We start from the raw sequence: 14668 nt of genomic DNA on the forward strand, positions 1-14668 counted from the left end.
TATCAAATGGATATTATTTACAAAAAAAACAAGAGAGAATAAGTATAAAGAGAGAGAAGAAGTACACAATAAGTTTCCGGATATAGCATTACACACAATTAATTCAATATAATAAAAATACCCAGTTTCAACCATAGTTGTCTAGTAAACACCGTGAGTATAGGTATCAATGAGGCAAAACATGAGATTAATATGAAATCAAGTGCCTTTGATCATTGAGTTTGAAGCACATGTTGCATAAACTGCTCGTATGTCCTACGAAAATCAAATAAGCATTAGTATGCTAATACTAACTAAAAATTTACGTTCTAATACTATATCCCCCCTCTTACCATTTGGCACCTTTATGCCGATTGACAATTGTATGTATATCCGCAGCCCGGTGAGCATACATTGATCTATGTCTCGTGTGAGTGGTGTGTATGGTAGCTCTATGTCCATGAATCGCAGTTGCACGCACAAGAGGGCCCAGTAAAGCACGCGAGATTACCATTCCATTCAATAAAGGTCCAAAGAAAGGGATTCCCGCATCACGATACACACGAATTGAGAACAAGCCATTTGGAAGGGGTGTAATTATAATTTGCACATTTCCAAAATCACCACCTATAGTTTCGACCCTGTAATCTCTTTGATGCTCGTTCCATACAATATGAACATGATCATTCCCGATGTGACGTTTCTATAAAATATTCGCATAAATATTAGAGCTATATTTTAGTATATTTATTTATATATAAAAATAATACCTTTTTCACTTGCTTATTATCGTGGGGATCGGTGGGCATTTTTGTAACGTCGTGGAAAATCATTTCAATTGTAGATGTACAATAGTAGGTTGCCTTCGATCCGTTGGTTAAATTGCGCTCAAGCCCACCAAGGTATCCGGTGTGCGTCGTGATATCGACTTCCCAGCCGAGACTTGCAACAAATTCATTGTACATGTTGCTTGCTTGCATATTCTGTAGAATCGCTTGTTCAGAGTCTTGACCCGGACCGATGTAGAGCACTCCAATTTTTATCGCTTCTCGACTGTAAAGCAACGTATTAATAAAAGGCAGATATGAAATGTGTATTGGATATTTACCCCCGCTTCTTATCAAGTCCCTTTATATCTCTATATAATCCAGGTGACTTAGCCAATAGATGAAACGAGCGATCTTTGAGGACGTCATGGTTCAAGAAACCAAGATGACTTAGCAAGAGGCGGCATTGCTGGTATGGGCTCATGGGCTGTTCACCCATAGCAAAAGCGGAAGGGAGAAAAGAGTTTATTGGGACTCGCTCTGTCTTTGAGGTGCTCGTCGTTCTAATGTCATGCTGATGCCGCTCTTCGAGTATATGCCTCTCTAATTCCTTGCGAACATAGGAATATGTTGACGCTTCAGATGAGACCATATTTGCGCTTTGAGTTTCGTTCCCTGGGGCTAACGCAATCTGTGTTTCCTTTACATACTTCAGCAGTTCTGTGAGCATATCCACGCCATCGGTCTTGCCGTCGGGTTGCCAAAGCGGCAATTCATTGGATTCCCTTGGGTAAGTTGGATTCTCCCTAAACACAAAAATGGATGTCAGAAAATCTGCAAAAGTCTAAAAAAAGATATGTATACATTTTAAACTCTTTAGGTGCTTGCTCAATACTTAATCCTTTTCTCACAACCAATTTGTCACGCATTTGTGTGTGCAACTCGCCATCGTCAAAATCGGGTATCAGCATGGCATTACTATTGCTTTGTGTTTTGCCCTTTTTCTTTCCTTCCTCAAGATTCATTTTGCTAAGAGTACAATAAAATGACTGCGCATCCCACGCATAGCGTCCAGTGACATCCCGCATTATAACCCTCGCCTTTTTGTATCCACTTGCTGTGCTTTCCATCCTCTCTGAAAATGCTAGGAGCATTGTGTCATTGAATGCAAAATATTGAAATGGTTCATCAATGTCCTCGTTCTGCTTTTCTCCGATACTGGACCCATATATAGTGGTATCCATAACGACCGGTCCGAATGGGACACCAAAATGGTTATGATGATGTAGCAGATGCAATAATATATTTTCAGCAGATCCGTGGATCAAATTCTCGTCTGAGCTATGTTCTTCCGCCTCGCTATTCTCATTTCCAGATGTTGCTGAGCTGTTTTCAGATTGTGACCCATTAGCCTGAATCCTCTTTAGAGCAAAATTGAATGCTGTTCGTATATCCTTTGGGCGCATCGTTCCTATGGTTGCTAAACTAGTTCCGGCCAATAGTGAAGATGAGGAGCTTTCTGTGGAAGGGGGTGGAGTGGGAGGGGGAGGAGGGAGAAGTTTTTCTGCCCCAGTTGTAGAACCGCCAGCCGTTTGCAATTGATCCGATCCAACATGAAGCGCATTATCGATCACCTCTAGGACTACGCGCGAAAGTTCTGTCGAATTGAAGAATTGTGGTTCCACTGCCATTAGCCACTCCAATAAACATCCAAACAGTTTTGAAATTATTGGCCCGCTTCTCTTCCTCTGACTATTTCTGTGTGAATTAAGGTGCCAATGTAAAGCCTCAAGTAAATACGTAAATACAACTTGAGCGATCGATGCCTCAGGATCATATTCTGGTCTATAGGCTTGGACAAGCGTGCTAATACAGTCGGTGGCAACCTCTACGACAGACAAAATGTCCCAATACAGATGTTCCATTACTGCAGTTAGACATTCGCGGATTAGTTTCGAATCAGCATTTGAAGTGGCATGAGTCATTTCCTCTATAGCAAGAATGCAAATGCCACAGAGCAACTTTAAATGAGTATCTCGATATGCTTCCGATGCCTCTTTGATACTATGTGAAGTTTCAGCTTTGACAAGAGCAATGAAGAGATCTTTCAAGGAATATTTAAGCTAGGAACAACAATTAACGCATAAGTCAGCTGAAGTGATTTGAGTATTAACAAGGGGAATTCACCTGCAAGAAATTCGATGAACTTCTCTCATTTTCCACCCCAATACCAGCTGAATAGAGAGGAGTATTTTCCCAATATTGTGATAGGGATACTAGCGAACACAAGACATCAATACATTGTCCCCTAATGTGATCGGATAACTTCTCTCCCTTCCCTTTGCTCACTAAATTTTCCCTATCCCTCGAAAGGATCTGCCCGATTGCGTCTAGATAGGTTGGTAAGAGGATATTGCATCCGGGCAAGTTTAGGGTGAAGATTTCGGCCCCATTCCTGATAATCGCATAAAACACGTTACGATCACTCTCTGCGGTCAAAAGTCCATTCGAGACCGCACGATAAAACGGGGCATACATAGAATTAAACTCGGATGAGATTAAATCGCGTCTGCAAATAATTCTACATAAACATCCGTAGGCAGACGCCCTGCCAACTGCATAAACTGAAGGATCTTGCTCTACAGCCTGCAGCAGCCAAGGTAATAATTCATGGAATGGTGGTTGAAGAGGTGCGTCGAAGGCTTGTCTTGCACGGACAGCAGCTAATAGGTCCAACACATCAACTACTCCTTGTATAGCAAGGGCATGGTTTCCGGGGTTCAAGATATCATTTGGGTTTCCAAGTGAACATATCATATTTTTCCATGTCCAGAGCACGGATTCACCATCCATAAACGCATTGCTAAGCTGGGTAAACTCAACGCAGCACAAAGAAGAGAGGAATGGGGTAAGATATTTTTCCAGTCTTTTATCGCTCTCGCTCGCAAGTCCAGATCCTGCATTCGGTAAAGCGGATGGTGTTAGTGGTATACCGGGAATTGTATTGATCGAAGCTGAATGTCTATTAGAACCATGTTCACCACCCATTGCCTCAGGTAAATCGCCGTGTCGGGAAATTCTATGATTTGCTGTAGTTGTGTTGGGCATATCCGCTCGTACCGCTAGACCCGATGGAGAGTAAATTCTTGGATCGACACTGGCATAAGCAGAAGATATTTCATTTCGAGCCATCATGCTAACCGGGCGTCTTGGCATTTCCGCTCTATCTCCATTGTTGCTAGACGATGAGTTTCCGCCTGAAACTATCTCAAGCCCAGAACCAATGCCTGACATTAGTTCATCTGATAAATTGAAGTTCGAAATATCACTATGGTGTAAACGGGCATGGCGGTGTCGCTTCTTTGAGATTATTTGCACATTACGCCCAATTGTGCTATAGGATTTTCTACATTGCACAGCAGCAGCTACCCTTGCCTCTTCTGCATCCACTCCATAGAGATGTCCAGAGAGTATTTTTGTAAGGTTCATCACCACCTGAGACCAGTGTGTAATCAATTTAGCCCATTCTGTTTGTGCAGCAAGTAATTCTCGTAGCTGTGCCCATAGTTTTTCGCATTTGCAAGGTGAACGTGCAAAACCATGTAAGAGAGTTTCAATACTGAAGTCCATTAGATCATCTACGATGCCCGTCGTAATATCTCTCATTGGTATATTGCTCGCTACTATTTGGGTGTATATCTGATTATGAATGAAGAGCAAGCACGACAACATAGACTCCCATGTCTCATCCTCCAGCTCAATCCCGCTATAAACTACCACGGCTCGAAATAGGTTCAGAATATCCTTATAAGTTTGCACTTGCACGTCCATATCAGTTGAAAGAGGTTCTACTCCAGGAGTGTCGATTAGAGAATCCAAAGGATGTTCTTCAAAAGCGTGTAACAGCATTGAAAAATAGGATCGTAAAAACATGTTGGCCTGGGAGTAGCTACTAGAGGGTTTTGTGCTCGATGTTGCAAGGGGATTGGGACAGGGTTGGGCAGTGTCCGTGAAGCTTGTTGGGGTAGAATGGAGATGTGACGTTGTAGATGTCGGTGAGATTACAGCTGAGCGCTCTGATTTTAATGAAGTTGAGCTGCCTCCTAGTTTAAGTCGTGTCTTTCGCAAAAATGCTGGTCTTTCCTCCTCCTAAAAACATAATATTGTCCCAAATTACCCAAAAATCACAGATTTAACCAGGGCTAATAAAAGCATATACAATACCTTACTAAGTACCAACACTCCAATAACATGTACCGCACTTTTCACGATATCTTTATACATAGGGTGACCTGCTGGTAATTTCAAGCATTGCCGTAATAGGTCATGCATAATCTCCCGGTGTTCAGAACTGCTGAAAAGGATAGATTTCAGTATGGGCGTAACGGGAGACACTTGAACATGTGGATTGGGAGGCGATTTTGGAGGAGGATCGATGCAATAGCGGATGAGGAAAGTCATAAGTGCACGTAGAATTTTAGGCGGACAAGAAGGAAATCCAAAATCTAATAAGCAGATAAAACATAAATAAAAACGCCTCTTCGTCGTTAAACAATTATTATACCTTTATCTTCGCTAACTCCTTCAATGTGTAAACGCCTTGCGCATGCAGGAAAAAATTTAACCAAATAGTATTTGCGCAAGATTGAAAGCATAAATTTTGCTGTCGCAAAAGCAGCATCTAGCCCATAACTAATCGGAACTCCATTATCCGTCTCTAACCCATCAGTATCAGTAAAATCAAGGTGCTCAGCTGGTGGCTCTGATCCTGCTGCAACATGTGCTAGGCGAACTAAATTTTCAGAAAATATTTCCAGAAGTTGGATTGTGTCTTGATATGAAGGGGGGTTTGGGTTTGGGAACAAAGGGAGGCGATCATCAGCATGTATGGGAACCTGTCCGAGCCGACATTTTCCATCGTGTAGAGAAGACGAGTCAATAGTCGAGTTATGTGTAGAAGAATCATTCAAGAAAAGGTTCAGGGGAAGAGCGTTCGCGAAGAGATGCATGGTAGGTTTACTTTCCGCCATTTGGCAATTAAGCCAGAGGAGAAGAAGGCGAAATCCTTGTGCCCGAAGGTTTGGATGATTTCCGTGATCAAGAATGTGCACAAGCATAGAGGCTAAATAAAATATATATACACATATTAATCTTAGACGCTCTAATAGGCATTTTGAGGTGATTATTGACTTACTAATTGATTCGCTCTGCCAGCCTGTTCGTATTAATTCAGGGCAATAAATAAATACTTTACGTAAAAGAAATAAACACCGTGATAATTGAATCATGTCCTTTGACGTAAAAGACGTTGGTCGGTCCTTCCCTTCTGTATTGGATGAATCAAGATAGGGTTAAAATAAGAAATATATAAACTATAGACATTCGACTTACTCTTGATTTTTTCAACCTGATGAATAAATGTGTTATGGATCACGTTAAATATCCGTTCGGCATGTTCTAAAAAGAAATTGGCCTGATCGAGTGCATTCGAAGCGTCTACGTGTCAAGAGATGAAGAAGAGGGGCATATTATTTTACTGGATGGACTAAAGGTAAAATTCTAAATAACATGTACTTACGGATAAAATTCCAAAGTGATGCAAGTCTTGCCCTATGTTTTTGACGTTCATCAAAGAAGGGTTTTGCTCTCTTGAGCAATTTCTCTAATCGGTCACCGCCTGGATCTAGCACGGAGCTTGAAGATGAATGTGATGCTGTCTCTCCTAACCCAACTCCCATATAAATTTCACCAATAGCTTCTTGGGAATTGGAAGTGAGATGCTCAGTAACAGCACGCTTTTGTGTCATGGTCTCACCAGCATTGTGGTCATTAACTGCGCGAAGAAGACGAAATTTGGGGGTTCGTATAGAGCTGTTTCCCATCGTTTTGCTTCGAGTAATATTTCCACTATGGGATGAGGAGCCTGGATGGGAATCTGCCAGAGGGAGTATATTTTCTCCATGTTCATTACTTGGTCTAGCATCCGTAGTAGATTGGTCCGTAGTTGGAAACATAATATTTGGTCTTGGAGTTTTGTTTCCAAAAGATTTGCGTCGAAGCGATGAAAACATGCGATCTAATTTTGAGCCTTCAGAATTATTTGGGCTCGAAGAAGAGCGCATAGCATGAGAAACGCTGAGGTGAGATGCATAAGAAGGCCCACCATCGCTCACACTTCCTTCGTCGCCACTATTATGCTGATGCTGAGGTTGAGGATTGGATTTATCGACATGATGTAAGTGGGGCGAGGGAGGTGTAGGTGTAGATTTGTGTTGTTGAGTAGACGAATCTATACGTCGAGCACGCGAGAAAATCCGAGCAATTTGATGGCCTCCTTCGTTTTCTTCTTCCGGCTCGCGAGAGCCTGTGTGATCTTTCTTGCGCATTTCGAATTGCTAGGAGGAATGTCTTAGTATTTTTAAGGAATAATGGAACTTTTTATATAGGATTTTTACAGGTGTCTCTGTGACGTATAATTAATAATTTAAAATTGCAATATTAAGGAGAACGAAATACAAAATACGGTCGACATTGCAATACTTTTTGGATCTATAGATAACTTTAAACATACATAATGAACATATTTCGCTTAACCCCAAGCTCGCCCACCTTCGCTTACAATACCCATTAGAAAAGCGGAGCTTGCGAGTACATCAAAACGGCCATCAAAGGAAGATAGCGTAAGTGCTGACCAGATTGCCTCGAGATCTCTAAGATAAAAAACGTCTCACATTATTTCGTTTGTCTCCCTATTAATTATGCTTGGATTTAACATTACTCTCTGTTTATCCGCAGGACACCAACTTGTGCTTCTTCTTCCCATAAAAGCACATCCGCATGTGCTCCTGAGCCAAGTACACCATATAGTTGTCCCATGGCCTGCGAAAGGTTATTCCTAAACATAAGCTCTGTAATCGCTGCATCTGAGGAAGGAACACTAGATATAAGATGTATATTATGAAAATGAGTTTATAAACCATCTACCCTTTGAAGTCAACTCGACCTAAATGCTTACAATTTTACACGAAGGTACCAGTATCCGGACTCCTCGCTTTGCGATGAGATAGTGTACTTTTTATTCATTGCATTCTCATTGGTCATGGGTTCTTGAATCTTTGGGTGGCAAAGAGAAAGTGCACATCAATCAAATAGCGAGCACTTGTTTACGGGCCAATTTTGCGTGACGTGACATTAATTTTTCAAATTCTTACTCAAGGTAAACGCGTTTTACTTGACATTTTTATTTTTACACCTTTTTTATACCACTATTTCTAATTGTCTCGTGATTGAATAATTAATTAGTATGCTTCGCGTCACCAGCGATAAAGAAAATATTGTTACGTTTCATCCTCATCATAAGACACCGGGTCTTAAACGTCATGATGAGGCTCTCAGTACAAAATTTCCAAAAACACCAGCAATTGCCACTCCATTAGGTAGCTAGCATTAATCAGAAAAAAAATTAAATGAAGCTAAATTAAGCTGTCTGATATTACCAATAGCTAACAAGAGTAACGTGCATGGCAATATTCAAGGCCATCAAAAGATGTCAAAGCCTTTCCAGACCAATGAACGCCCCGCGTTGCGCAATATCACCAATAAGACGCCTTTCCCTGCCGAAAAAGATAAAGAGAACAAGACTCTCAAGAAGACGACAAAAAAGACAGTAATTCGAGTCGATAAGTCTACAAAACAAGAATTGAAGCAAGAAATTGAAGCGAATGTAAAAGTGAAAGAGAAAGAAGGAGATGATGTTCCAGATATCGAGTATATGCCTCCACCAGTTGAAGGTAAACTGCTCTCCTAAATGTCATCTACTTTAATTAACGTTACTCTATGTTCATGCAATTATAGAAGTTCCTTTTGAACCTGAATTTGATATAGATTTTTCTATTTTCCGACATCGACCCACGGCTGATGCATATGAATACGCGAATATTAAGCCCGTGGACCCCCCAACCCCTAAATTCCAGCCTGAACGCCTTGATTTCAACGGTAGGTTGAAACTTCCAGTTGATTAAATCTTGCAATCCTTTGCTTCTCGTAAATTCCATGCTAACCAACTCATTCTATTCTACTTTAGATCCACTATTAATTGCATTAGACAGCCCTATTGACAGAGAAATATCAAGGCGTGGAAATCAAAAAAATATTAAAAGACTCCAAGGTGTATCCTCGCGACTCTTGGCAAATACAGTGGCCAGTGCTGCGCGCTCCAAGAATAATCTTTTAGTCAAAGAGAAAAATAAAAATATTGGAACTACACGTATTGCGTTATCTTCAAAAGCAGGAACAAGGGCAGCATCAGCAGATCGGGGGCTCAGTAAGGGAGAGAGAGGTTCTAAAGGCAAGACTGAGAAATAGATTAGGACGAGGGATACTTTTTTTACGACCCTGTCATATAGATTTAGCCTCGAAACCGTGTATATTAGCTTATTTTTTATTCAGTCGTTTATCTTTTTTTTTTCGCACTGGACTTGCCTAAACTTCGTATATAGCAATAATCTTAAATCTATATAATTTTTTCGAGAGACGTAGAAAAATAACGGGGACAGTCTTGTGAGCAATACATAAATGAGAAATTCTAAGCAAGTATAAAATATGAGAAGATTTAAATATACAACAGTAATGTTCAGCCCAAGCATGAAATAATTTGTGTCATGTACAATATAGATAAATTATAGAGCAGAGATGGGAGATTCTAAAGCGAAAGAAAAAATATCTATCTTCAACTATACTAACACCAACCGAGCACTCGCCACCACCCCAGCCCCACGCTTAGATAGATAAGTATATGAACACTAGCAACCATGAGACCAATTCCAAACCACGATGCGCGTGAAATTCGCCCTTCTGTATAGTACATTGCCACCGTACCAGTTGAAAAATTGGTCATACATCCACCAAGAGCACTAAAATACCCTATCATTGCGATGACAACCATTGGGGGTGAGCCCAGCTTCTTGCCGGCCTCGAGAAATGGCGTAGCAAAGGCGAGAATGTGAGCGGTAAGGGAGGAAAAGAAAAATGTGCTGAAAAAATAGATGATACCAAGGGCAAGTGCGGAGGGAAGAGGGGTGAACCGTTGATGAATACTTCGAGAAAGAATATGACCAAAAAATGCACCTACACCATTCGATGAAAGTTGCTCGCTCAGTGCAATTAGACCTCCCATCCATATAAATGCGTCGAACTATATATGATTTCACAAGAAGCAGTTTTTAACTATTGAAATACTCCGTCCAAAACAGGGGATTAGCAAAACATTTACCGCTTTTGTATTTTCGCATACATCTTTCCAGGTAATTGTTTCCATAAGTAACAAAATCACCACCCCACACACCGCTATTAGAGTCCCATCAAAGTTCGTGTAAGGTTGTGTCATCCAAAACACCAGACATAACAGCAACACCGAACATAATTGGTATTCCTTTGATGAAAAAGGCCCAAGTGCATCTAGTTCCCTTTCAACCAGATCTCGCATTTGGTCACCAGGATCGTCCGTTATTGAACTCTCGCCGCAGATGGCAAAAAAAAGTGGTGGCAACAAAAGGGCAATCACAAGACTAGGTACAAACGCTCCGATGGCCCATTCCCCATACCCAAATGTGACCCCCTTATACACACTAGCGGCTTTTTGCACCACGAGCGGGTTTGCCACCATTCCTGTCGCAACCATTGACGCCGATAATAAGTTGGCGTGAGCACCACACAAGGCGAGAAATTTCGTGGTATGTGAAGAAGAGTGTGAAGTATTTGGGGTGGTGGAGAGGGTGGAGGCAATGGAAACCACTATTGGAAGAATGATTCCACCGCCACGAGCCGTATTGGAAGGAACGAAAGGAGCGAGAAGGAATTCAGAGGCGAAGACAGCATAGCCAAGACCGATGACGTTTGAGCCCATGTATTTAATAAATATGAGAGAAAGACGTCGTCCAAGTTTGGTTTTATCCACCGCTAATTTAGTCTTAAGCTTGAAAAAAAATTCATTCAATACAAATTATACGAATAATCGAACCTTTTCCTAGCTGGAAAGATGCAAACACCATCCAATTAACATTGGTTGAAAATCCGCCAAGAGCAACGGTGAAATTATCATGATACGTGAGGCACTGCGCTATTTTCCCCTCCAGATTACATACAAACGAGCGAGTAAATGACAAGACAACAAGCCCAGCTAGAATTAACACCGAGCCTTCGAAGGGGGTAGTTAATAGCGCAAAAATAATCCTATATCAACCATTTTAGAATCCATTGCGACACGATCGCCGTGAATCAATGAATTACCCAACGAAAACTCCGAGCAATTGCATGGCATTATCCGACATACCATCACCAGCAGGAATATTCCAGATAATTAGAGCAACCAATAAGGAAGGAAAGAGGGATAAATATTTCGATATAAGAGGATAGCTGGTATTCCATGTTGCTAGGGTCATTACTATTCATTTGCTAAGATTTTAATACGCCGCAAGTGGTGAATAAGTTCAACTGTCTACCTTTCATTGAATCCCGATCCTTGACGGGATTTGTTAAACTACTGCTTAATCCATAGTTTCTTTCAGTATCAGAATTGATGAGTAGAGGGAGAATTTCTGTATGTTGTTGCATAGGTGGACTCATAGACATAAGGTAAGGAATTGTGAAAACTCAAGAATGACTAAAGAAGAAGGAAGACTGAAGCGGTAAAAACGGTAGCGGAGTCAAGAGGATCATAAAATAGGTTTTGGCCCGTAAATAATTTCTGATTCCTATGTGTCTATGATTTGCATACCCTTCGAGCTTTTGATGAGAATTAAATGGAGCAAGTCTTTGGAAATTATCTAAAATAGCCATTGGATCAATTTACATGTCACGAGATGACAATTACCACAGCCACAGCTGATTGGCAAGAGGTCGGCCTATTTGGGCTTGAGCAAAATAAAGAACAACTTAAACCATAACGCTCTCCCTGAGTATTGATGCCACAGGCTGATAATCATGTGGTGACGGATGTAAACTGGTGAATATTAGAATAGGCCATCCCAAACATTGGCTGAATGACTTTGAACTTTCGTGTTATATTCTGCGATACCTATGGCTTTGCCCATAGCACAGAGTAAGCAGGCATGGAGCTTTGTCCAAACAAAACTCTCAGCCAAGGCTTACCCTAAATAGCCAAAAACGAGTTTTGAGCCAAAAATATTTTTATTAAATACAAGTCCCTACCAAGTTTTTAAATACCAGAAACCAATATTCCTTGCTAGTAAAAGTCAACAATAAGCAAACATATACATAAGTGTAAGGTAGAGAGAGTGAATAAGCATTAAAAAAGCTTTATATTAATAGTTGTTGTTAAATACTCTATTGGATATTATGTTGTGTAATTTATGGCTGGAAAATGGAGTGACAATTAAATTCTTTGATGCGGGATTTTCATCGACTCCATCGCTCCATGAACTAAACGATTGAGCTGGATCCAATTCATCACTCTTCCTCTGTATCAAACAGTAAAGGCTCATCCGAAGAATATCCTGTGTCAGGCGAGATGCTTCTCACGCGACTTCCTCTCCTCCTTCTCGGTATATTAAGTTGACCTTCATTATTCTCTCTATATTTCCTCCATCCATCATACGCGAGCAGAATTAGTACGAAGCACACCCCTACAATAATTCCCACCTCAACACTCAAAAACACCACACCCAGGAAGGTGGACCACCACAACAATGCTCCACGTTTGTCTCCCATCCGAAGCATGCGCCACCCTTCAAACAGTTGTCCTCTGAGAAGCCCAACACATGCATTAATAATAACAGCTGCAAGCACAGTTTGCGGAAGATAGTAAAAGAGCGGAGTTAACCAGAGTAACGTGAGGATCACTACGATAACCCCTACAAAACTCGCTAATTGACTACGTGCACCAGTCTGCGCCAATATCACACTACGAGTCAAACTGCCGCACGATACATAGGAAGAGAGACAACTGCCACCTAGGCTGGACAATCCCAATGCGATTAGCTCTTGATCTGGATCAACAGAGTATTTAAATTGTTTCGCAAATTGCTTTCCAATAGAAATTGTCATCACGTAAGCCACTACGGAAATTACGAGCACTGGTTGAATGAGTAGCAATGGTGTAAACTCCAAATCAGCAGGTGGATTCAAAAGCATATCGAGCGGTACATGGAAGATGGGTAGGCCTTGGGGGATATCACCAATCACAGAAACGTTAAATTTTTGGTTAAATTTAAACACGAAGCTAACAGTTGTTAAGAAGAGGACGGTCATGAGCACATCTGGAAGCGGAATGTGGCTAGATGGCGTATTTGAGCGTATATAGGACCAGGTGTTTGTTAGCTTCTTCATCAGAGTGAGGACACTACATCGGGCGTTGGAACTATTGATCGTAGATGCTTCTCCTGAGATTTCGCCACTACGCCGATTGTCATCGATTTGAACCTCATCCTCCTCAATATTGCTTGCCACATCCCTCGGTTTAATCTGCCCTTTCGCTTGCTTGGATCTTTTATCCCCAACTTCTATCTGAACTTCCGTTTCATCCCTTCCGATAGATAATGGGGAATCTGCGCTCGAGCTCTGAGGATCTGATAAAGACGACTTAAGAACGTTTTCTCTCTCTCCGGTTAATTCCTGATCCGGTCCTTCTGCAAGGGTGTGCATTGACAAATTGGTGGCACTTTCAACATGCGGAATTTGACTGTTAGGTTCCGGTAATGCTACAGCTGTAGCAGGAGGCGGAAGAGAGAAGGGAGCAGTAGGCTGTATACCCAGAGTTTGATAATAATCGGTATTAAGAGCTTCTTCCTGACCTAGAAAATCTGGTGCTTCCAGATTATGTTCTCCACTTCTATACTGGCTGCTTTGACTGAATCTCCGGTTCATCTCTTCCAGCTGCTTTTGGACTAAGAGCTTTTTCCTCCGCACATTCTCCAGTTGCTTGATCCCAAGTAATAGTGCCATGGCTACCAGACCGATTATGAGTGTTATAATATTTGTCTCCTTGAGATGAAAAAGTAGGTGCTTCCAAACTTTAAAAAGCACAAAAATGCCTTTAGATCTCGGGATATGGAATCCAAATAAGTGCTTCAACTGTGAACTGCTAATGTGAACTGCAGCTGCAGTATTGAACCCAAGGACAAGTGGGTCCGGTAGTAAATTTGATGCTGCGAATCGGCCAAGTCGCAAGAGACCAAAGACGATTTGGGTTGCGCCGACAAAAAAGGTGATTAATAGTGCGGTGCTTGTAAAATATGCATTATCAATCGGGGTATTTGGATCGCTTAATGACGATTTGAGGACATCTGTGACAGCCTGCCCAAGCAATAAAGAAGTGAGAGCGAAGGTTCCGGCGCTTAAGTGGCGGCTTGTGCCGAAAACGCAATAGATCAGAATAGGAGCAATGGATGTATAGAGTCCGTATACAGGGGGAAGTTCTAATAAGGTAACAAATTACGAGGATTAATTACAATGGAGATGCTTAGAATTGGAAAGCATGCATCCTACCCGCTAACATTGCATATGCCATACATTGTGGAATGATCACAGTCGAAATAGCTAATTCATTCAATTTGTATAATAATTGAGAGAAAAACAAAACTAAATGAATCACTCACTTGCCCCAGCAATCAGGTCCTGAATAAGATCTTCCCGCCATTTGTATGCAGGTAGCCACTCTACCACTGGTACCCATCTCTTTACGGCCTTGGACATGCTTCTTGCACACCTGTTTCTCCAACTAGGTGAGCTATCATCCCGTTCACTTATTTCTTCTATGCTTCCGTTGGAGAGAGACCTGTATCTTCGGCTCCCATCACCATTTCGTGAACGAAATTTAGATGTCATGATATACTCTCTTGGATCGATATATCAGCAGAGTAAACCGATGAGAGTCGAGAAACAACCCAAGAGTTAGGAAGGGGTAA

General features: G+C 41.5%; 5 protein-coding genes across 5 annotated transcripts; 1 reads left to right on the forward strand and 4 right to left on the reverse strand.

The window, feature by feature from the left end:
* Positions 1-212: 212 nt before the first annotated feature.
* Positions 213-7132, reverse strand: VTP21DRAFT_4693 (uncharacterized protein; the record flags this gene model as incomplete). Its single annotated transcript, XM_069395132.1, has 11 exons — positions 213-255; positions 333-682; positions 750-1032; positions 1088-1552; positions 1611-2869; positions 2934-4895; positions 4971-5251; positions 5311-5868; positions 5941-6072; positions 6138-6242; positions 6325-7132. The coding sequence occupies 11 exons, from the start codon at positions 7130-7132 to the stop codon at positions 213-215; spliced, it is 6246 nt and encodes a 2081-aa protein (XP_069256301.1).
* A 203-nt stretch (positions 7133-7335) lies between these two features.
* Positions 7336-7847, reverse strand: VTP21DRAFT_4694 (uncharacterized protein; the record flags this gene model as incomplete). The annotated part of the gene is made up of 3 exons (XM_069395133.1): positions 7336-7456; positions 7525-7683; positions 7762-7847. The coding sequence occupies 3 exons, from the start codon at positions 7845-7847 to the stop codon at positions 7336-7338; spliced, it is 366 nt and encodes a 121-aa protein (XP_069256302.1).
* Positions 7848-8049: 202 nt separating this feature from the next.
* On the forward strand, positions 8050-9110 carry VTP21DRAFT_4695 (uncharacterized protein; the record flags this gene model as incomplete). Its single annotated transcript, XM_069395134.1, has 4 exons — positions 8050-8182; positions 8249-8536; positions 8601-8741; positions 8830-9110. The coding sequence occupies 4 exons, from the start codon at positions 8050-8052 to the stop codon at positions 9108-9110; spliced, it is 843 nt and encodes a 280-aa protein (XP_069256303.1).
* Positions 9111-9483: 373 nt separating this feature from the next.
* On the reverse strand, positions 9484-11375 carry VTP21DRAFT_4696 (uncharacterized protein; the record flags this gene model as incomplete). The annotated part of the gene is made up of 5 exons (XM_069395135.1): positions 9484-9939; positions 10018-10703; positions 10765-10976; positions 11034-11187; positions 11246-11375. The coding sequence occupies 5 exons, from the start codon at positions 11373-11375 to the stop codon at positions 9484-9486; spliced, it is 1638 nt and encodes a 545-aa protein (XP_069256304.1).
* An 837-nt stretch (positions 11376-12212) lies between these two features.
* On the reverse strand, positions 12213-14456 carry VTP21DRAFT_4697 (uncharacterized protein; the record flags this gene model as incomplete). The annotated part of the gene is made up of 3 exons (XM_069395136.1): positions 12213-14179; positions 14250-14300; positions 14360-14456. The coding sequence occupies 3 exons, from the start codon at positions 14454-14456 to the stop codon at positions 12213-12215; spliced, it is 2115 nt and encodes a 704-aa protein (XP_069256305.1).
* Between the last annotated feature and the right edge of the window lie 212 nt (positions 14457-14668).

Source organism: Calcarisporiella thermophila (genome assembly GCF_041956535.1).
Source record: "Calcarisporiella thermophila strain CBS 279.70 unplaced genomic scaffold VTP21scaffold_2, whole genome shotgun sequence".
In the NCBI taxonomy this organism is placed as follows: domain Eukaryota; kingdom Fungi; phylum Calcarisporiellomycota; class Calcarisporiellomycetes; order Calcarisporiellales; family Calcarisporiellaceae; genus Calcarisporiella; species Calcarisporiella thermophila.